Source organism: Salmo salar, chromosome ssa05 (assembly GCF_905237065.1).
Source record: "Salmo salar chromosome ssa05, Ssal_v3.1, whole genome shotgun sequence".
NCBI classification, from domain to species: Eukaryota; Metazoa; Chordata; class Actinopteri; order Salmoniformes; family Salmonidae; genus Salmo; species Salmo salar.
In genome coordinates, this window is record NC_059446.1 from 29,550,049 (window position 1) to 29,574,256 (window position 24,208).

The following is a 24,208-nucleotide window of genomic DNA, read 5'->3' on the forward strand; positions in this document are numbered from 1 at the left end:
ACGAAATGTGAGCTAGTGACTGCTGTCCATAGGCAGCTGTGTGAATTTTAAACGACTTTATACACTGGCAGAAGTTAAGCAACTCACAGAGACTGAGGTGTGTGTGTGTGTGTCGGGGAGGGGGGGGGTCTAATCCACTCCCTCTATATGCTGTATCTGTGCAGGGGTGAACCCCCACAGTAGTTCCATGCTATGACTTTTGACTTACAATCACTTTATTTGATTACTCAATTATATATGAATGAGTTATAAGTAGTTTATCAGCATCCCTTCAAATACACTGACACCACTCACCATTTTATACAGCCTGGTATGGTTCCTAACCCTTCACCCCTCCCCCCTCTCCAGTGGTGGACCGGCAGGGCTGCAACCCCCACACTCGCTTCGTGGTGCCTCCTCGGACGGGGCACTGGGTGGCCCTACTGCAGCGCGGCAACTGCACCTTCAAGGAGAAGATCCTCAAGGCCTCGGCCTTCAACGCCTCAGCCGTGCTCATCTACAACAACAACTCCAATGAGGACACCGTCAAGATGGGCCACGAAGGTGAGTTCACATAGTGTCATATTCAAATGGGTTGTTTATACAGCTAAGGAACTTAACTGTTAATTTGCTCCAACGGTGCCGTACTATTATGGCGGACCCTGTAAAACAACAAATTTCACTGCACCTATCCAGTGTATGTGACAATAAAACATAAAATTAAAATGTATTAATTGTATGCCTTGGAATTGTTATATGGCTTAAGGACTATGTATGGCTTTATATGGGTTTTGATTTGACTCATATAAAACAACTCCATGGAGGACACCGTCTCGATGTATTCATATGGGTTATTATCCATATGGCTTATGCATGACCAGGTAGTCATTTTCTTATGGGTACGTATGGCTTGGCCTATTTATATGGGTTCATTGCTTATACATGCTATTCATCTGGCTTGTTTGTATGGCTCTTGTTATATGGTCTTATAGCCAGCTAGCCTGCTGTATTGGTGGTGAAGTTAGCATTTAGCTATTTTTATATGGTGCTCATATCCAGCTAGCCTGCTGTGTTGGTGAAGTTAGCATTTAGTGCTTGTTATATGGTGTTCTAGCCAGCTAACCTGCTGTGTTGGTGGTGAAGTTAGCATTTAGCTATTGTTATATGTTGTTATAGCTAGCTAACCTACTGTGTTGGTGGTGAAGTTAGCATTTAGCTGTTGCCATATGGTGTTATAGCCAGCTAACCTGCTGCATTGGTGGGTGTATGGCATTATACTGCCTGCCAAGGGTCATTTGATAGTGTGTGTGTGTGTGTGTGTGTGTGTGTGTGGGGGGGGGGGCATATAGCAGTCATAGTGCAGTGTGTTTGCTGGCAGTTTGTTGTTTGTGGCTGCAGGGGACAGTAGAGGGGACAGACAATGTGGCTGTCCTGACTGAAGGACATGGAGACTGACTCCTGCGTGCTGGACCTCAGCCACAATCACAGCCAAACACCAACACAGCCAGCAGGCTTGGGTATGGCCGGTGTACTGTTACAATGCAACACCCCACAGATACACACACGTGGGCCAACACGGGTACACAAACATATTTCGTCACAGCTGTCTCTCTCTCTCCTTTGCTTCACATGTGTTTCTTCCTACTCACTCTGTCATTGCTACCATCACTGTCTGTCTCAGCTTATTTTGGCCACAATGTAAAGTTGTATGAGTAAAGTCAGACCTTCTGACCTTTGGATCACAATTTTTTCTATGAAGCTTGTCTAAAAACATCCATTATAATATAACCAGATACTTGAATGACTCTCCTGTATGAGTGAGTGATTGACAGTAGCTGACGGCTAGCCTAGAGCTGTTTTGCATGTCACCTTAGCGTCACCCCACCCCAGGGGATACCCTGAGATAATTCAAGCTAGCGTTGAAAAGCCTGCATGAATGAGACAATAACGAAAGATTCTAGTGAGGAGGTGAAGAGAGAATGAGAGGGGGCGGGAGCTGGTGTAGAATCACTATAGCACTGAGGAGCCGATCGTTGGGAATGTGTAACCTTTTATTTAACTAGCCAAGTCAGTTAGGAACAAATTCTTATTTACAATAACGGCCTACCCCACCCAAACCCGGATGACGCTGGGCCAATTGTGCGCTGCCCTAAGGGACTCCCAATCACAGCCGAATGTGATTCAGCCTGGATTCGAACCAGGGACTGTAGTGATGCCTCTTGCTCTGAGATGCAGTGCCTTAGACCGCTGCGCCACTCGGGAGCCCAGGCAGGCAGACAGTGGTGGTTAGAGGACAGGAAACGGGAGGAGCGAGGAAAATAAATACTGAGAAAGGAGAGAGGGGATGAAAGAAAACAGAGAAATATTGTATAGCATCCATAGACCTGGTAAGCCATGCAGACAATGGTTGTTTGAGTCTCGCAGCGGTAGGAGAAGCAAGGGAAAGGGAGGGAGGAAGTGGGAGGGATAGAGAAGAGTCAAAAGGTGTGACGGCACTATCTGGGTGGGATCGATGGGCTGTTTATAAATATAGAAGGAGTCCCATGACTAATTTATAAGGTCATTTTCTACCATGAACGAACGGTGGAATGCTGATAGTTCCCCTGAGCGCATACTATTCAGTATCGATCGCTGTTTGCCTGAAAAGCACATAATTTATCACGGGTGGGAATTATTTATTAATGTCATGGAATATGGGATATGCTGTATATGGATTTGACTTTGAAGGAAGAAGAACCACAGCTGTGGTGTGTGTGTGTGTGTGGAGGGGGGGTGTATGCATGCTGTGCACATATTTGTGTGTGTGTTTCTCTGTGCAGCAGCAGCACTAATACAGTGCAAGAGAGATAAGGGCAAACCAGAGATGATGCGTGGAGATATGGGTCAGAGATAGACATCAGCCTTGCACAAGAAGGCACACTGACAACCTCTTAAGGTTCTGCCCCTTTTTTTTTTCAATTTGCGCCTAAAATGACACCCAAATCTAACTGCCTGTAGCTCAGGCCCTGAAGCAAGGATATGCATATTCTTGGTACCATTTTGAAAGGAAACATTGTTTTTATGGAAATGTGAAAGGAATGTAGGATAATATAACACAATAGATCTGGTAAATGATAATACAAAGAAAAAAAAAGTTTTTTCTTTTTTTTGTACCATCTTTGAAATGCAAGAGAAACGCCATAATGAATTATTCCAGCCCAAGTGCAAATTGGATTTTGGCCACAGGCAGCAGTGTATGTGCAAAGTTTTAGACTGGTGCAATGAACCATTGCATTTCTGTTCAAAATGTTGTATCAAGACGGCCCAAATGTGCCTTTGTTTATTAATGACTTCATGTTCAGAATTGTGCACTCTCAAACAATAGCATGGTATTATTTCACTGTAATAGATACTGTAAATTGGACAGTGCAGTTAGATTAACACTAATTTAAGCTTTCTGCCAATATAAGATATGTCTATGTCCTGGGAAATGTTCTTGTTAATTACAACCTCATGCTAATCGCATTAGCGCAACCGTCCCATGGAACTAGGCAAGTTAGTTAAGAACAAATTCTTATTAACAATGACTGCCTACACCGGCCAAACCCGGATGACGTTAGGCCAATTGTGCGCCGCCCTATAGGACTCCCAATCACGGCCGGTTGTGACACAGCCTGGATTCAAACCAGGGTGTCTGTAGTGACGCCTCTAGCACTGAGATGCAGTGCCTTAGACCGCTGCGCCACTCGGGAGCTCTGTTACTGTGCTGACTGGCATGTCACAGGTCTAGGAACAGCTTACCTTACCCAAGTAATACCCTTAACCATTAGGGGTAAAAACAATATCCAGGCCTTGGATTACTATCTGGAAGCAAGCCATCACAGCAGGTTTAGATTCAGCCCTTAGGGGCCACCTATAAAACATAGCCAGAGAGGGAGGCATGAAAACATGCCTGGCCACGTGCGTGCCTGGCTCTCTCTGTTTTCTTCTGTGGTGAATGGGCACGTTCCTGCCCTGCTCTCTCTCTGATTTCCTCAGTGGTGAATGCCTGTCTGTAGACTTAGCTGTGGCGATTTACAGATAACTGTTTAGAGCTGGAGGGGGAAGAGGAGAGGGAGGGTGGGGAGAGGGGGGGTGCACAAGTATATTAACGTGCCTTTCTTGCAAGCTCTAAACCCAACAATGCAGTAATCATTAACTATGTAATACAAAAACACATGAGAAATAAGAAGTAAGGAAGCTATATACAGGGTCAGTCAGTTCCAGTACCATATTTACAATGTGCAGGGATACTGGAGTAATAGAAGTAGATATGTTTAGGGTAAGGTGACTAGGCATTAGGATATGTGATGAACAGAGTAGCAGCAGCAGCGTATATGATGATTGTGTGTAACGTCAGTATAAATGTATAGCACCAGTCAAAGGTTTGGACACACTTAATCATTCCAAGGTTTTTATTTTTATTTTCCACATTGTAGAATAATAGTGAAGACAAACTATGAAATAACACATATGGAATCATGTAGTAACCAAAAAAGTGTTAAACAAATTTTTATATTTTTAACCTCTCTAGGGGAGGTGGGACGAAATCATCCCACACTATTCAACAGCCAGTGAAAAATCAGAGCGCCAGATTTAAAACCACAAAATGTCATAATTCAAAGTTCTCAAACATAGGACTATTTTACACCATTTTATAGATACACTTCTCCTGACTCAAACCACGTTGTCCGATTTCCAAAAGGCTTTACAGCGAAAGCAAAACATTAGATTATGTTAGGAGAGTACATCGACACAATAACCACACATTTTCTAAGCAACTAGCATGCATCACAAAAACCCAAAACACAGCTAAATGAAGCACTAACCTTTGACGATCTTCATCAGATGACACTCCTAGGACAAAATGTTATACAATACATGCATTTTTTTGTTCGATGAAGTTCATATTTATATATAAAAACAGCATTTTACATTGGCGCGTGACGTTCAGAAAATATTTTGCCTCCAATGCTGCCGGTGAATCAGCACCAACATTGCTAAAATATTAAACTGTCATTCCAAGAATTATAGATTAACATCTCCTGAATGCAACCGCATTGCTAGATTTCAAAATAACTTTACTGGGAAATCACACTTTGCAATAATCTGAGTACTGTGCTCAGAAAAAAACACTAGGCGATACAGATAGCCGCCATGTTGGAGTCATCTAAAAAATAAATAGTATTAGAAATATTCACTTACCTTTGATGATCTTCATCAGAAGGCACTTCCAGAAATCCCAGGTACTCAACAAATGTTGTTTTGTTCGATAAAATCCATAATTTATGTACAAATAGCTTATTGTTGTTCGCGCATTCAGTTCAGCTACTCCAAATGTAGGAAGCGCGCGGACAATGTCACGACGAAAAGTCAAAAAAATTGTATTTACGTTCGTTAAAACATGTCAAACGTTGTAAAACATCAATCTTTAGGGCCTTGTGTAAATACTGTTGAGAATCAAATATATTTTAGATTCTTCAAACACTTTTTTGGTTACTACATGATTCCATATGTGTGATTTGTATAGTTTTGATGTCTTCACTGTTATTCTACAATAGAAAAACCCTTGAATGAGTAGGTGTGTCCAAACTTTTGACTGGTTCTGCATGTGCATATTATGTTTGTGTGAGCAAATGATGAATTGAGTGTTAGTGTGTATGTTGGAGTGACAGTGTGCATGAGTGTGTAGTTCCCTGTGAATGTGCATAGGGAGAGTGCAAAAATAAAATACAAGTGTCAACTCCGTCTGTGTAGCCATTTTGTTAGCTATTTAGTGGTCTTATGGCTTGGGGATAAAAGCTGTTCAAGAGCCTGTTGGTGTCAGACTTAATGCACCGGTACCTTTGCTGTCGGGAAGCACAGAGAACAGTCTATAGCTTGGGTGGCTGGAGTCTTTAATGATTTTCTGGGCCTTCCTTTCACACTGATATAGATGTCCTGCATGGCAGGGAGCTCAGCCCCAGTAATGTACAGAGCTGTCCGCACCACCCTCTGTAGCGACATGCGATCGAGCGCGGTGCTTCTAACTAAACCAAGCAATGAATTAGCCAGTCAAGATGCTCTCAATTGTACAGCTGTAGACATTTTTGAGGATTTGAGGGCCAATGCCAAACCTTTTCAACCTCCTGAGGGGGAAGAGGCGCTTTCGCACCTTCTTCACGACCGTGCGTGTGTATGTGGACCATTTTTAAGTCTTTAGTGATTTGGACACTGAGGAACTTGAAGCTCTCGACCTACTCCACTGCAGCCCTGTTGATGTGGATGGGGGCGTGCTTGCCCTCCAGTTTCCTGTAGTCCCACGATCAGCTCCTTGGACTTACTGATGTTGAATGAGAGATTGTTGTCCTGACACCACACTGCCAGGTCACTGACCTCCCTGTAGGCCCTCTCATTGTCGCCGGTGATCAGGCCTACCACCGTCGTGTCGTCAGCGTTCCCACACAGTTTTGGGTGAACAGGGAGTACAGGAGGGGACTAAGCACACACCCCTGTGGGGCCCCCATGTTGAGGGTCAGCGTGGCGGAGGAGATGTTAACTGGAGGAGATTCCTACCCTCATCACCTGCTGTCTGCCCGTCAGGAAGCATGATCCAGTTGCAGAAAGTCCTAAGCTTGGTGACGAGCTTGGAGGGGACAATTGTGCTGAACGCTGAGCTGTAGTCAATGAACAGCATTTTCACATAGGTATTCCTCTTTTCTAGGCGGGTAAGGGCAGTGTGGAGTGTAGTTGAGATTGCGTCGTCTATGGATCTGTTTGGGCAGTATGCAAATTGGGGTGGCTCTGGGATGATGGAGTTGATGTGTGCCATAACCAGCCTCTCAAAGCGCTTCACGATTTATAGATGTGAGTGCTACAGGGTGGTAGTCATTGTGGGAGAGGGAGAGAGCGAGAGAATCTTGTTTATGCCTGCTCTTGTGGTCCCTGCAGTCTCATTCTAGCCAAGCGTCTTACTGTGTTTTTGGCTGTGTTATCAGCCAATTACCTGTAGGCAACTGTGCTTACATGCGTGAGCGTATGTTATCAGAGTGACAGCATCTCTGGGACTGTGGTAGTCACGAGGCTGAGGACCTGGCTGTATCATTGTGTGACAAACAGGTGAAGGTTAGTTAATGCTCTCCGTGGACGCTCAGACAGGACAGACACACCAGATGACTACTGTATGAGTCATCAGAGAATAGACTGTTGGCTTATGCCCCTGCTCTGACGCAACACACACTCACTGAAGAGCGTGCACACACACACACCATTTTTAAAAATGTTTTACTTAACCTTTATTTAACTAGGTAAGTCAGTTAAAAACAAATTCTTATTTACCATGATGGCCTAGGAACAGTGGGTTAACTTCCTTGTTCAGGGGCAGAACAACAGATTTTTACCTTGTCAGCTCAGGGATTCGATCTAGCAACTGTTCGGTTACTGGCCCAAAGCTCTAATCACTAGGCTACCTAATATATCATTCCTCTCTGTGTAAAGTCATTTAGACACTTAGCAACACTTAACATTGTTTCCATTATACCATCATGTATTTACTGATGAAAGCAAACCACTTTAGATGTATTCTGTTTTAAATGAACGGTTTTGGAGTTTAATCACAGAAGTCTTTTTATCCAATTTAAGTGCGACTCAAAGGTCAACCCAAAGTATTGCTCCTTTTTTCTGTGTTCGCGTGTTCATATACTTTCAGGGTTACAGAGTAGGAGGGTATGAGACTAGTTCATCTTAACTTTAAAAGATATTAACATCCAGGCCTTTAGCATGTGGCACTGGAGTTAATAAGTCAAGCTGCGTCATGGCCCCTGGGCTATGGTATAACACTTGTGCTGGGTCTGTTATGGCCTAGCCAGTGCTGGGTCTATGGTGAACTGGCCTAGCCTAGCCAGTGCTGGGTCTATGGTGAACTGGCCTAGCCTAACCAGTGCTGGGTCTATGGTGAACTAGCCTGGCCCCATAAATCTAATAATTTAATGGTAGCGGCCTGCTGTGCACGGCCCATTGTTTTGACTGGCCGTGATTTCCCATCGATCCCTGGTTAATAGAGTGCATCATAAAGGCAGGTGCACTTCTTTTGCGATAAGCAGAGGTGGTGCAGATCGTGTGTGCGTGTTTTGTGTTGATGCACATCGGATATAGATAAAAATTGTGCAATTATACACGCTCTAACCACTAGGCTACCTGCCGCCCCAAATGCCAGGAGTGTGCCTAGTTAATTAAAAGATAAATAAAAAATCATATCGGAGTGATACTAACAAATCAATGCGGGCCCCCTGGCTGGTAATTCGACCATGATAACAAGTTTAAATACTTGGCCGCTAAACTAATTTACCAATCTAAAAAAAGTTAGCTGACATGGGCTAATTGATTGTCTTAACTAGATAAAAACTGATGCACAACCAAATTTGGAAATTGCACCTTATGTATTCTACTATTCTACCTCTCAACAGTAAGTTGAGACCCTGACTGAGTTCCTCAGGAAGGAATTGATCAGAGGGCCTTCAAAATGCGGGTCGCCAGTTGCCCGTCCCTGGTTTAGTGAGGGCAATTCATATTTATATTAGGTTAAAACAGGCCTTTTACAAGATTAAATCATAACAGGAGCATTTGAATCTTCTTAAAGAGATGGAATCCAGACAGGCTACTTTAGGAAACTCTCCGAATGGACATATAGGCCTATGGAGAGAATCAGCAAACTCGCATACACACATACCCCCGTAAAAGCACCTGTCAATCAAAGCCACCAGCGTATGTCCGACACAAGCAAATATTTCTCCTTTCCTTAAAACAAATTAAAAACGTATTATACACAACGCAAAGGACTAGAGGGAATTAACGATCAATGGAAAGTTATTTTTGAGTTCAACATCTGTTTAGAATCTGTGTAAGGCTTTCAGTCCTGGACTCATAGCTACGTGTGACAAGATATCAGTGGTCTGAATCGTCTATACATTGAGCCTGAAACAGGATACTTGTTATTTGGTCATTGGCCCAATTTTACTGCAAGGAATTCTAATTGGTCAACCACAGGCTAGGGTTGGGGGTTATAAATTACATAATGTATCTTTTGTTCTGTGGAGAGAACTGAGGACAGGAAAGAAGGAACATCTACCTCTCAGCATAGCATATATGATTTGTTATTTTTGAATAAACCTATTTTTCTCCCCCTGATTTGTTTTGGGGTCTGTGTTATTGAAGAATAACATCAACTGCTAACAGCTATAAGATGATGAATTAAAACTGAGCTGCTGTTCCTCTCGTGGAAGGCCTGCCCACTGAAAGACCTCTCCATCATGGTTGACAACTCCACGTTGACCCCCCTCCCAGAGTGTATAGAACCTTGGCGTGACCCTGGTCAACACCTTGACGTTCTTTGCAAAACATCAAAGCAGAGACTCGCTCCTGCAGGTTCATGTTCTACAACATCTATAGAGTATGACCCTACCTCACACAGGAAGCAGCACAGGTCCTAATCCAGGCAGTTGTCCTCTCCTGTCTGGACTACTGAAACTCTCTGTTGGCTGGGCTCCCTGCTTGTGCCATCAAACCCCTGCAAAGTATCCAGAATACTGCAGCCTGCCTGGTGTTCAACTGACCCTCCCTACCTTCAGGCTATGCTCAAACCCTACACCCCAACCCAAACACTCCATTCTGCCACCTCTGGTCTCTTGGCCCTCTCACCACGTTAAGGAAAAATGTACTTAATATGACTGTGTGGTTGTCCCACCTAGCTATCTTAAGATGAATGCACTGTAATTCACTCTGAATAAGAGCATCTGCTAAGTGACTAAAATAACAGTGTAAATGAATTGACAATGAAAGTGTGAAGGGGACAGCTATGCTATAGTATGAAGATAAGATCATTAAAATAGAAACAAATACAACATGTTGCCTATTTATCAGCCTCGCTGATTATCGAGTGGGAGTGTTGGGAAGATTATTCAAATACTGTGAGGAACTATTATCACTTGAATGGATGTTAACAAAAGCGGACTGAGAAGCCCAGCTGAGCACTTGAATTTGACATTTGCGAGAAGTAGGCCAGGTATTTCTATGTGTGCTCAGGTGTACGAGCTCCATTATCAGGACAGAGAAACCAGACACATGCTCATTGCTCACATGGAGCGCGTAAATGATGGTTATGAAATAAACCAAAACTTGTTTCTCTCAAGTGTAGCAGGTTTTGAACTCTACAAACAACATTTCCATTCCGAGAATGAGAATGGTATATTACTGTAATTAATACATATTTTAATGTAACCAAATGACAGGGATTAGTGGTAAATTGCCTGTTTTACAAACGGTAGGCTACCACATGGGCATTCATAGAAGTACATTATGGGCCGACATTGTAAAGCCTAGGCTACTATTCTACATTGCGGGGATAGGAGGACGACAAAGAAAATGGGGTTTCACCAAGGGCACCATATCGGCCAGGACACGGCCTGATCAGTGTTGATTCATCTAGAAATGAAGAAAAGATTCCGTATCAAATTATACCATGCCAGGTTGAAGAGGATTGGCACATTGTCCATTTGACACAACATTAGAGCATTATAGGCCTCAGAGCCAGTACAACCTTGTCGACTGCTGTTGAATAATTAATGAATAGTCAGACACATGCAACCTTTTTTAATAAAATACCTATTTATTTGTTTACTAGCAAGCAAAGAAAACGTACATTGTGTAAAAGATTGTCCACACATCAAACAATATTTGTGCTGAAGTGCCGTAGCCTGTAGCGCTCTACACCCCCGCCCGTCTAGCAGATCGCTGCTGGAGCATCGAAGGAGGAGAGGAGGAAATGTAGAAAGTTTTTAATAAACTAAGTTACCAAAAAAATTGTTTATAATCATTAGTGAACACACCCACTATTAGGTCAAGTTTATCTACATGAAATTAAAGATAATTAAACGGTTTTGATGGTTATTTTATTTTCATGATGGTCTTCATCTATAACTGTCAGCTACACGGTTATTACATTTTTGTCACAGCCCTATTGATACCATCTGAAAAACTGTAATTGTGGGGTGAACTATCCCTTTAATTGTGGGGTGAACTATCCCTTTAATTGTGGAGTGAACTATCCCTTTAAGTACACGCAAACCTTGGGATTCCAAATCCGAATGACCACAACAAAACCAGCCCCCTTAGCCAATGTTAACAAATCCCTTCCTCCCTCTCTCCTCTTCCTCCTCGTCTTTGTCAGGTAGCTCAGTGCAAAGGTGGCCTCAATCGCCACATCTCCTGTGGCACCCGTGCTCCCGAAAAAAGCTGAGTAAGGAGCCAGGCGGCTTTTGGCTAAAGGGCACCTTTAAGAGAGGGCTTCCACAGAGGAGAGAGGGAGGGAAAGGTATAGAGAAAGCGATTGAGAGAGGTAGAGATCAATAGCGTAATGACTTAACCTGTTGCCTTTCAGCCTGTACGACAGGGAGTCATTATACCCAGCCTTCTGAATTACAGACCTTTCTTTCTCTCTCTTTCTCATGTTCTCTTTCTCTGAACAAGAAAAAAAAAAGTATTGGAGGAATTCCCATCTCATAAGAAGCAGCCATGGTTTATTGATAATTCAAAGTCAAACTTCTCAAGGACGTTTGGTGATTTTAAAAAGGAGATGATTGAGCTGTCAGGGAATGTCTTGTTACTTCTTTCATCACAATGTTATTTTAATGTTGGAGGTACATTTTTTTTTAGCACAGAGCAGCCGTGGTGCTGGTGGTCTTACTCTCATGAGGATTGAGACAAATGTCCCTGGTGTGTGTGACATCAGTGTGCTGTCGGCCATTCGTCAATAATGGGGCAAGGTAAACTGCCCCGTACTCCTCTGGTCATCACTCTCTGTGCTGCTTCTGAAACATCACTTTACTGGTCTAAACGCACACACATGTAAACACACACTGGCACACACACACACAAACACTGATGTACAGTAGACACGCTTACACACACACAGACACACAAAGTGCACTGTCAGCTGCTATTAGTGGCAAGGCAAGCTGTGGTAAAGAGCCCAGGGGGACAGAGAGGAGTCGTCTCCAGCAGTAACTTGACTCCCTCTGGCCTGTAGCAGTCAGCTGTCTGGATTTCACTAAAATGAAGACGATGATGATCACAGATGGCTCTACCACTGCTCAGTATAGTTTAAAAAACGATTAATATTTTCCACTGTCTAATGCTCTCTGCAAGTCATTGCGGTCATTGTCAATGAATGAATTGCTCTGCATGTATACCACATCCACTTTGTTGCTGTGTATAGGCCTGGACCAGGGACATAATAGTTCACATTTATTCGCATAGGGTATATTATTCAAATGATGAATATATTCACACATACATTTCTCCAGTCTCCACATGTATTTCCTCAGTCCATGGGACATTCAACCCTCCGTCACTACACAGTTGTTTTGGCTGAGCAGGTGTTTAGAACCCTGTGTTAATAAATTAGGAATGAGAATCTATTGACTGGCTCTGAGTGTTTTCATAGTGGCTAAAGAGATTGGTTCCACTTTGCCAGAGCTGGGAACTGTTCCTAGATCTGTAGATGTTGTTCATGACTTGGCTCTGTGGATACTGTCAATGTGGGTGAAGAGAAATTGCCTATGCAATTATTGTGTTATGCATCTGACATGTAAAAGCTGGCAGATACATATAGTGGAGGGAACATGAATAAGTGTATGCTAACTGACTGATTACCTCAAATAATGGATTGGAACTGACTGGCCATGGTTTTTCATTGGCTTGATGTGTCACAAAGAAAAGTTCTGGTTGGATTACCACTAAAACCTAGCCACTGTTAACTCCCCTCTACTCTCTCAGGTACAGGCGACACGGTGGCAGTGATGATCACCGAGTCTTACGGCAAGGAGATCCTGGGTCTGCTGGAGAGGAACCTGACGGTGCTGGTGAGTGTGGTGGTGGGCCAACACGGCCAGGCTAAGAACATCAACCGCGGCTCCCTGGTCTTCGTCTCCATCTCCTTCATCGTACTCATGATCATCTCCTCTGCCTGGCTCATCTTCTACTTCATCCAGAAGATCCGCTTTACGAGCGCACGTGACCGCAGCCAGGTAGGACATAGAGTATGTTTGCTAATGGTTACTCTTTCTATTACTGTCTGGTATTTATTTGGTGTTTATTTACTTGGGGTCCAATTTTTGTAAATTGAGATCCACACATGTAGCTCAAAGCCCTTTACCACATTTGAATGGTTGTATTGCAGTCAGGTAATAATATCACATTGTTTTAGATTTTTCTTTGGAAGGAGGGCACAGGTCCTGATATTAACACCCAAGGCTACAAAAATCCATCTTTTTTTTTATGTAAGAAAATATTATTGGTAGTGGTGACTCATTTTGCCGAGCTTGGAGCTTTTAGTTGAGGCATATGCTCTCAATGTCACTTTGACACACTGGTTTTCAGTTGTCTGTGACGAATCTGATGACTCATATCAGGTAAAGGAAGAGAAGAGCAGGTCAAGTGCCAGTTGTCCTCTCCTTCATGCCCTCCAGATGTTTGTAGTCTGGCTCGGTTGACCGCCCTGTGCTCTCTCTCGCTCGCTCTCTCCTGTTGGGTGGGGAAACCAGCAAGAGGAAGCAGCTATGCAATTTTGATGCTGTAAATTGCTTATGAATCCTTAATGGAGGATCGTTGTGGTAAAACTCTGCTTCCTCAGCGTCCGGCATCTTTGAAATACACACTCAACCCTTTCGGTTGGTCTAGTGCTAAGACGCTACCTTTAGTACCTGAACTGTAACAATCTAAGCCAAGATAGTAGAGGTTAGTGGGGCCCTGTCTCAATTATCTTAAATAGTCTAATTTCCTTTAGCCCCACAGTCCTTTCTGTGGAAAAAGGAAAGAATTCCAAAGAAGGAGCCATTTTAAGATTGTTTACAAACAGTCCTAATGTAGTATCTGCCAGTGAGGGACTCCTCTCTCAAGTCATCTGTCAGAAACAACCCCTCACCATGTTTGTCATTAAATTCTCTGGTCTCTATAACACTGTAGTTATCATTCGCTCTCTGAGGAGGCAAGAGGTGACGAACATTGATAGTGTAACCCAACAAACACACTCAAATGCCCAGTCAACAGCTTCTGCGTGTTTCCAAAGCTCACACCTCTCTCGCTCTCTCAAAAGGTATATTCTTTCACATTAGAGCACAGTATAAATCAGTGGGGTCAGTGTTAATGAGTGAAGAGCCACTAATCAGGTGAGTTATAAAGAAGTCCACTCTACTCTACACACTGATCCCTAGTCGTAGTGAATGGGACTGACCAGACCTACTTCCTCTAATCACAGGGGGAGTCTCTCTCTCTCTCTCTCTCTCACACACATGCATGTAGATGTGTAAAAATGATGCTAAATAATATTAAACTAGTCATCAATCTGACTCCATTATTATATGAATAAATGCAACAGGCCCTGTCTGTCTCTGGAGGATCTAGCAAGATAGTGAATCATTACATCACCAACTCACTAATGAACATGTCTTTCTTGCAATTATTGGTATTTGGTATTTTATTAGGATCCCCGTTTAGCTGTTACGAAAGAGGCTAGATACAATTAGCTAATCCTGGCGACCCAATGTTCTAGCATTCATTTATTGAGTCAAGTAGATCAGGGATGTCAAGGTGGTACCCAAGCATATGATGTGTAGTGTAACTAACAACTATCAAAATACCTACTAAATTATGAACGCATCTTAAATCTTCGAATTACTCTGTTAAACAAGGAATGCATTTACTCAATTCAACTAATAGGATTTATTAGTCACTAAATAATTGACACTTAAACAATTACATGAAATACATTACCGTCACGTGCTCCCTCTCTGGCCTCTAGGTCACCAGGCTGCTCGTTATGGCGCACACCTGTCACCATTGTTACGCGCACCTGCATGTCATCAGACTCACCTGGACTCCATCACTTCCTTGATTACCTTCCCTATATATGTCACTCCCTTTGGTTCCTTCCCCAGGCGTTATTGTTTCTGTTTCATGTCTGTGCGTTGTTCGTGTTTCTTGTTTTGTATTATGTTGCGTTTATTTATTAAAACACTCACTCCCTGAACTACTTCCTGACTCTCAGCGCACATCGTTACAATTACAGAGTAACACAGAGTATCAAATCAAAGTTTATTTGTCACGTGCGCCGAATACAACAGGTGTAGACCTTACAGTGAAATGCTTACTTACAGGCCCTAACCAATAGTGCAAAAAAGGTATTAGGTGAACAATAGGTAAGTAAAGAAATAAAACAACAGTAAAAAGACAGGCTATATACAGTAGCGAGGCTATAAAAGTAGCGAGGCTACATACAGACACCGGTTAGTCAGGCTGATTGAGGTAGTATGTACATGTAGATATGGTTAAAGTGGCTATGCATATATGATGAACAGAGAGTAGCAGTAGCGTAAAAGAGGGTTTGGCAGGTGGCGGGACACAATGCAGATAGCCCGGTTAGTCAATGTGCTGGAGCACTGGTTGGCCTCCCCAATTGATGTGGATGACAGTTCCCAATTGAGTAAATGACTATCACCTAAATAAGACTTAACATGGTTACACATGTCGCCAGTTCAGAATAATGTCGAAAATAAAAAACTGTGTGATGCACACAGGTGCTTGCTAACAAGTTCTCAAAGTATGAGCGAATTCACTGCTCTTTTAACCAAAGTCAAGCAGGAATGCACCACCAACCCGACTAAAAATGTCTGTGCACTTTGCTAGTGAAAACAAAAGGCAGGAACAACAAATACAGATTTTAAACTAATCAACTGAATGGGAATGATGACCAGACAACAGGAATGTGCCTAATCAGTCAACCCAACATTCAATTTCAATCCAATCACTTTAAAATACATCAACCAGAAAACATAATGCAATAAGACCCCACTGGGCACAGACGTCAGTTATATGAACGCAACATGAAACTATTTCAAAGATTTTACCGAGTTACAGTTCATATAAGGACATCAGTCAATTGAAATAAATTCATTAGGCCCTAATCTATGGATTTCACATGTCTGGGAATACAAATCTGCATTTGTTGGTCACCTTAATAAAAAAAAAATGTAAAAAGCCTTGGCTAGGATCTGAAAACCTATCAGTATCTGGAGTGACCACATTTTGCCTCATGCAGTGCGACACATCTCCTTCGCATCAGATTTAATCAGGCTGTTAATTGTGGCCTGTGGAATATTGTCCCACTCGTCTTCCATGGCTGTGCGAAGATGCTGGATATTGGCGGGAACTGGAACACGCTGTCGTAAATATGCTCAATGGGTGACATGTCTGGTGAGTATGCAGTCCATGGAAGAACTGGGACATTTTCAGCTTCCAGGAATTGTGTACAGATCCTTGCGACATGGGACCGTGCATTATCATGCTGAAACATGAGGAGATGGTGGAGGATGAATGGCATGACAATGGACCTCAGGATCTCTTCACGGTATCTCTGTGCATTCAAATTGCATTCGCCAAAATGCAATTGTGTTCGTTGTCTGTAGCTTATGCCTGCCCATACCATAACCCCACTGCCACATGGGGCACTCTGTTCACAATGTCTGCTATCTGCCCGGTACAGTTGAAACTGGGATTAATCTGTGAAGTGCACACTTCTCCAGCGTGCCAGTGGTCATCGAAGGTGAGCATTTGCCCACTGAAGGCGATTACTGTGCCGAACTGCAGTCAGGTCAAAACCCTGGTGAGGACGACGAGCACGCAGATGAGCTTCCCTGAGACGGTTTCTGACAGTTTGTGCAGAAATTCTTCGGATGTGGACAGTTTCATCATCTGTCCGGGTGGCTCGTCTCAGACGATTCCACAGGTGAAGAAGCCGGATGTGGAGGTCCTGGGCTGGCGTGGTTACATTTGGTCTGCGGTTGTGTCTCCAGTTGGACGTAGTGCCAAATTCTCTAAAACGATGTTGGAGGTGGTTTATGGTAGAGAAATTAACATTCAATTATCTGGCAACAGCTCTGGTGGACGTTCCTGCAGTCAGCATGCCAATTGCACGCTCCCTCAACTTAAGATCTGTGGCATTGTGTTGTGTGACAAAACTGCATATTTGAATGGCTTTTTATTATCCCCAGCACAAGGTGCACTTGTGTAATGATCATGCCGCTTTAATCAGCTTCTTAATATGTCACACCTGTCAGGTGGATGGATTATCTTGGCAAAGAAAAAATGCTCACTAACAGGGATAGACACACATTTATTTCAGCTCATGAAACGTGGGACCAACACTTTACATATTACGTTTTATATTTATGTTCAGTGTCATTTCATTGAAATGTGGAAACAACATTGCAGCAACCAGTGTGTTCCCAGTGAGACACATCAACATTCATAACTCTTTATGAACAGTAACATCCCTTTCATCAGTCTTCACACCCCTGACGGTGTCCCCAGGGTTCTGTGGGAGCGTCCCTCCCTGGTCCTGGTCCCGTCCTGGTGATTTCCACGGCGAAGGTGGGGCTCTCCTGTGAGATGTTACTATACAGCCATCCATCCGGACAATGCTATATTGAACCAACACATCAGGCTGCACACAAGTCGCTAGAATCATCTTCATCACTAGCCTTTGTCTCTTTTCCAACTACACGCACACATACAGGTCTCCACGCTGACCTTTTAGGTTCACGCGTGCGTCTATGTTGAACAATTTAGGCACACAAAAAAAATGAGGAGCACAATGAAAAACATTTGAGATAATGAAACTAGAATCATTCATTTTTCTAGGCGCACTGGTACCCCTAAATATAAATTCCAGGTCGCACAGCAAAATATTTAAGTGCCTATGAGAGTAAAATGGTTGCTCTGTACAACCCTGACAAACATACAGTGGAGGAAAAAAGTATTTGATCCCCTGCTGATTTTGTATCCCTGTGGCTCAGCATGGTGTTTGCAACACCAGCATGGTGTGTGCAAAGCCAGGGTTGTGGGTTCAATTCCCACGGGGGGCCAGTACAAAAAAAAAAAAAAATGGATGAAATGTATGCATTCACTACTGTAAGTCGCTCTGGATAAGAGCGTCTGCTAAATGACTAAAATGTAAATGTAAAAATGTTGTACGTTTGCCCACTTACAAAGAAATGATCAGTCTATAATTTTAATGGTAGGTTTATATGAACAGTGAGAGTCAGAATAACAACACAAAAATCTAGAAAAACGCATGTAAGAAATGTTAAATTGATTTGCATTTTATTGAGGGAAATAAGTATTTGACCCCCTCTGCAAAACATGACTTAGTACTTGGTGGCAAAACCCTTGTTGGCAATCACAGAGGTCAGACGTTTCTTGTAGTTGGCCACCAGGTTTGCACACATCTCAGGAGGGATTTTGTCCCACTCCTCTTTGCAGATCTTCTCCAAGTCATTAAGGTTTCGAGGCTGACGTTTGGCAACTCGAACCTTCAGCTCCCTCCACAGATTTTCTATGGGATTAAGTTCTGGAGACTGGCTAGGCCACTCCAGGACCTTAATGTGCTTCTTCTTGAGCCACTCCTTTGCTGCCTTGGCCGTGTGTTTTGGGTCATTGTCATGCTGGAATACCCACCCACGACCCATTTTCAATGCCCTGGCTGAGGGAAGGAGGTTCTCACCCAAGATTTGACAGTACATTGCCCCGTCAAATGATGCGGTGAAGTTGTCCTGTCCCCTTAGCAGAAAAACACCCCCAAAGCATAATGTTTCCACCTCCATGTTTGTCGGTGGAGATGGTGTTCTTGGGGTCATAGGCAGCATTCCTCCTCCTCCAAACACGGCGAGTTGAGTTGATGCCAAAGAGCTCCATTTTGCTCTCATCTGACCACAACACTTTTTCAACAGTTGTCCTCTGAATCATTCAGATGTTCATTGGCAAACTTCTGATGGGCATGTATTGTTGAGAGGGGGTCAAATACTTATTTCCCTCATTAAAATGCAAATCATTTTATAACATTTTTGACATGCATTTTTCTCGATATTTTTGTTGTTATTCTGTCTCTCACTGTTCAAATAAACCTACCATTAAAATTATAGACTGATCATTTCTTTGTCAGTGTGCAAACATACAAAATCAGCAGGGGATCAAATACTTTATTCCCCCACTGTAAACACTATCGCTGTCTCTCACTCTCCCACTCTTTTTCACTGTGTCTACACTACTGTTGCTGAATCACCAAATCACCAGCCTGTTTCATCAGTGGAAAGACACTGAACAAGTGATTTTCCTTCAACAACAGAGGTGCTTTACGAATGTCTCTCTCTCTCCACACTGTGACTGCAGGACTGTGGTTGAAAATTAGCCGGCTGGCTAAAACCGGCACTTTTTTACTGAAACGTTGATTAATGTGCACTGTCCCTGTAAAAATAAACTAAACTCAAACTTCATAGCTACAGATAGACCCTGTTCTCTCCACACTGTGACTACATAGCTACAGTTAGACCTTGTTCTCTCCACACTGTAGCTACAGATAGACCTTGTTCTCTCCACACTGTGACTACATAGCTACAGTTAGACCTTGTTCTTTCCACACTGTGACTACATAGCTACAGTTAGACCCTGTTCTCTCCACACTGTGACTACATAGCTACAGTTAGACCCTGCTCTTTCTCCACACTGTGACTACATAGCTACAGTTAGACCCTGTTCTCTCCACACTGTGACTACATAGCTACAGTTAGACCCTGCTCTCTCCACACTGTGACTACATAGCTACAGTTAGACCCTGCTCTCTCTCCACACTGTGACTACATAGCTACAGTTAGACCCTGCTCTCTCTCCACACTGTGACTACATAGCTACAGTTAGACCCTGTTCTCTCTCCACACTGTGACTACATAGCTACAGTTAGACCCTGTCTCTCTCCACACTGACTACATAGCTACAGTTAGACCCTGCTCTCTCTCCACACTGTGACTACATAGCTACAGTTAGACCCTGCTCTCTCCATACTGTGACTACATAGCTACAGTTAGACCCTGCTCTCTCTCCACACTGTGACTACATAGCTACAGTTAGACCCTGCTCTCTCCACACTGTGACTACATAGCTACAGTTAGACCCTGCTCTCTCCACACTGTGACTACATAGCTACAGTTAGACCCTGCTCTCTCTCCACACTGTGACTACATAGCTACAGTTAGACCCTGCTCTCTCTCCACACTGTGACTACATAGCTACAGTTAGACCCTGCTCTCTCTCCACACTGTGACTACATAGCTACAGTTAGACCCTGTTCTCTCTCCACACTGTGACTACATAGCTACAGTTAGACCCTGTTCTCTCTCCACACTGTGACTACATAGCTACAGTTAGACCCTGCTCTCTCTCCACACTGTGACTACATAGCTATAGTTAGACCCTGCTCTCTCTCCACACTGTGACTACATAGCTACAGTTAGACCCTGCTCTCTCTCCACACTGTGACTACATAGCTACAGTTAGACCCTGCTCTCTCTCCACACTGTGACTACATAGCTACAGTTAGACCCTGCTCTCTCTCCACACTGTGACTACATAGCTACAGTTAGACCCTGCTCTCTCTCCACACTGTGACTACATAGCTACAGTTAGACCCTGCTCTCTCTCCACACTGTGACTACATAGCTACAGTTAGACCCTGCTCTCTCTCCACACTGTGACTACATAGCTACAGTTAGACCCTGCTCTCTCTCCACACTGTGACTACATAGCTACAGTTAGACCCTGCTCTCTCTCCACACTGTGACTACATAGCTACAGTTAGACCCTGCTCTCTCTCCACACTGTGACTACATAGCTACAGTTAGACCCTGTTCTCTCTCCACACTGTGACTACATAGCTACAGCTACACCCAGACGTCTTTGGCATCTCTGCAAAGATTGTGCCACTTATTTTCTCAGACGGGAATTACAGACATGAAGAACCATGCCTTAAAGAGGACAGAATGGTTTGTTTCTTGTGCCCTTTGTGACCTTTCATTGAACATTTTCCAGTTATTTCTCTCAAGTGTAAAATGCTGCATTAGTGCAAAATGCCTATGATTCTGGCTCTAGGTCTTTTGATATTGTCCCAATATAGTGAAGCCTTGCTCATTGGCACCTTAGTCTGCCCTTGGTTGAAATGACTGAAGATGAACTCTGAAAGAGAGCGGCTCTCCAGTTGGGCTGGTCTGTGATTCACTGACCTCTCTCCTGGTCAGAGGAATAAGGCAACCTCAGAGACTTTACACACAAATAGAGAACTTTTTTTCCAGAGGACATATGAGATAGATGTGGTTCTGTACAGAGAGGAGATATGAATGAATATATTGTACATAATAAAACTAGCATGAGAATGGAGTCATAGAACAATAACAAGATGTACTGTATAAGGAGATGGTGGCATAAGCAAAGGACTGTATAACATAACACCAACTACTAGCAACAACTAGCAACATTAACCAATAGTAAATGCACAAGTTTCAATAACATCCCTCACTGTCCATGCCCTCCATCTCTCTTGTCCACTTGGAGAGAGAATGAAGAGGCTCTGACCTGAGCAGGCAGAAGGACTGTCACGTGTCCTGCCCCCTAGCAACATCCCTAGCAACCTACTGGTGGAAGGTAGCAGAGGACACTGGGAGTTTGGGGAGACCGTATATGATCCCCTAGTTTCTCTGACACCATCTGGGGATGGTTTGAGTGAGCTACATGAAGTTCTAAAACTCACAGGCTGGGGAATTCAAATATAATATAATTATTCATACATTTTTATAGTACAACTCTCCCTAACAATCATGTCTTTGACTGGACAGGAAGTCAATGTTTCTGCACTGTTTTGCAATAATTCCCCAATAGTTTGAAATGTTTAAAGCAAAAAGGATGTTGAATTACTGTACTTCTATTCATGCTACACTATGGAGTTTGGGGAAATGAGTTTGAGAAGAGTATTTTTTTGTCGACTAAGTTATATTTCATTCCTATTGTTAATTCAACCCTCAGGCTACATTTGCTCTCCAGATTCACCTTAATATTATCTCCCTCCCCCTGCTCTCCCTCCCTCCCTCCCTTCCTCCCTTCTCTCTCTCTCTGCCAGCGTCGACTTGGAGATGCAGCTAAGAAAGCCATAGGGAAGCTGACAACCAGGACAGTGAAGAAAGGGGACAAGGTAAACCCGGCGGCACTATTTCTTGTCCATGTCACCCCCTGTCCAACCACTTAGTAACCTTCTCAACCATGCATTGCCATTTTTCCATGCTGTCTAGAGACATGGGATTGAGCCTTTCCAGAATTTGAGAATATCCAGGCTAGTTGATCTTGGTCCATAATCCAGCCTTGTCTAACTGATGTTAGGAAGAGATGATAAATACATTTCTGCCTGTACAAACCAAGACATTCCTCCCAATACCCATTCACGCTGTCCTTTCTTGGCTCTTCTTCTCTTCCGGACCAATGGTTGGTGGAAGGTTCACCATTAGTAATATGGCTTCTGCCATGTTTCTCTCGCTAATCAAATCCTTCCAGGAATGGTGGCCCTGAAGGATCTGACACAATGACGTTTATTATAGTATTAGGCTTTCTTCTTTATTTATGCCTCTCACCTCAAAGGGTTTACAGCTCCGAATGAGGTTGTCAAAGGTGATGGATGAGTGTATGGATGGGCGGACGGAAGGGTCTGCTTAAACGCTGTCTTTTTAGGTGATTGGAGACAAGCTGGCTGCAGCCATACGTGTCAAAGGAGAGAATTGATTTATTGATCGAGGGATCTTGCACTCTTGTGAATGTTAAATACAAACTCTGCTTGTGTTCGTTATTCAAATATTCCAGAATATGTGGTTGGTAGTCAACGTGTGTACCCAGAACAACTAAACGAAGACGAACGATGCAAATCCTTTCTAAATCCTCCTATAGTAACACCAGATTAATTTCTTACATTGATACATGCAATAAATCGTAGAAATCCCTTCTGACTGAAAAAGTGAAAATGCTAGTGATGTGTAACGGAGGTTCTTAGAATGTCTCCAGTGAAGACGAGTGTCAGGGCTGGCGGGGCTCGGAGGAGAGGAGAGCGGGTTGGTCCTCTCCGTCCGGCCCCTCCTCTCCTCTGAGCCCTCGTCAAGGTCAGACAGGTCTCTGTTCATGAATAAAACATGGGCCTTGGAGTGTGCCGCAGAAATTGAAACCTCCCATCTGGAGGAAGTCCGCCGGGAGTGATTGACCTCACTGAGCCGGATGTCGAGCTTGGATATTGGGGAGCAGAAGGATAAGAGGGAGGGGGGAGAAGATAGCCACTAAGGGGCCAAGGCTCTTGGTAGATAATACAGCCTGTTACAGTGATGACGGATATGACAACGGGCTACAGTGTCACTGGTCACAAATAACCAACCAGTTTCAGGCCACGACGCCCCTCTGGACAATAAATGATGTTAACCTTGCCCATGCTTGATGGCTTTGGACGTAAGAGCCCTTATGACTGAGTGGAAGGAGGGTTTGGGAGAAACAGCGACAACCGTGTGGTAGCTCTTCCCCTGCTGTAACACAATGGCGAGCTCTTGCCATAACCATCGACAGTCGACAAGGACTGCTTGCGTAACAAGCTGCAGTCAAGAGCTAATTACATTATACCTGATACTGTCGGGATACAATACGAAGCATTCTAAGCCAGTATGTTTGGCTGCCCTTTCCTTATCTATACAACCTTTTATATGGTTATTACAGCGAACACATAAATTCACTATTTGTGGACCCATGTGGGAACCTAAGCTGTAACTCTGGAGTTATGAGCAACATGCTCCATCACTTCTACTGTGTATCAGAAATTCATATAGCAGCATTCACTGCATCTCTAACATGTTACGGCTGCTATGGACTGTTATGCTATGAAGGTCATTAGTTTAATTAAACATTATTGCTCAGCTGGAGGGCCATTTCCTTCATAGACCAACAATAACACTATTGTCCAGCTCAGTCAAAACGGAAGCGCTATTGTTCAATTGATTGAAATACCAGTGCCAACATTAAAAGGTCAGCGCTGTCACCTATTTTACCAGTCCCTAGGACATGGACCAGGCCTCTGTCAACTCCATCTCCGTCAACACTGACGCTGGTCAACTCCGTGTCCACTTCACCACGTTCAATAGTGCACTGGTCAGCTCCGTGTCCACTTCACCACGTTCAATAGTGCACTGGTCAGCTCCGTGTCCACTTCACCACGTTCAATAGTGCACTGGTCAGCTCCGTGTCCACTTCACCACGTTCAATAGTGCACTGGTCAGCT

The 24,208-nt window shown here is 43.6% G+C and overlaps 1 protein-coding gene across 8 annotated transcripts in view; it reads left to right on the forward strand.

The window, feature by feature from the left end:
• Positions 1–24,208, forward strand: part of LOC106604565 (E3 ubiquitin-protein ligase RNF130) — a 72,642-nt gene that overhangs the window by 26,256 nt on the left and 22,178 nt on the right. For 5 of the 8 annotated variants that reach the window (XM_045718030.1, XM_045718031.1, XM_045718033.1 and 2 more), the window contains exons 3-5: positions 349–543; positions 12,808–13,070; positions 22,028–22,099. In XM_045718030.1, coding sequence (XP_045573986.1) covers positions 349–543; positions 12,808–13,070; positions 22,028–22,099 — 530 coding nt within the window. The remainder of the gene's footprint in view (positions 1–348; positions 544–12,807; positions 13,071–22,027; positions 22,100–24,208) is intronic. The other 3 variants (XM_045718032.1, XM_045718037.1, XM_045718035.1) reach the window with 1 other exon arrangement.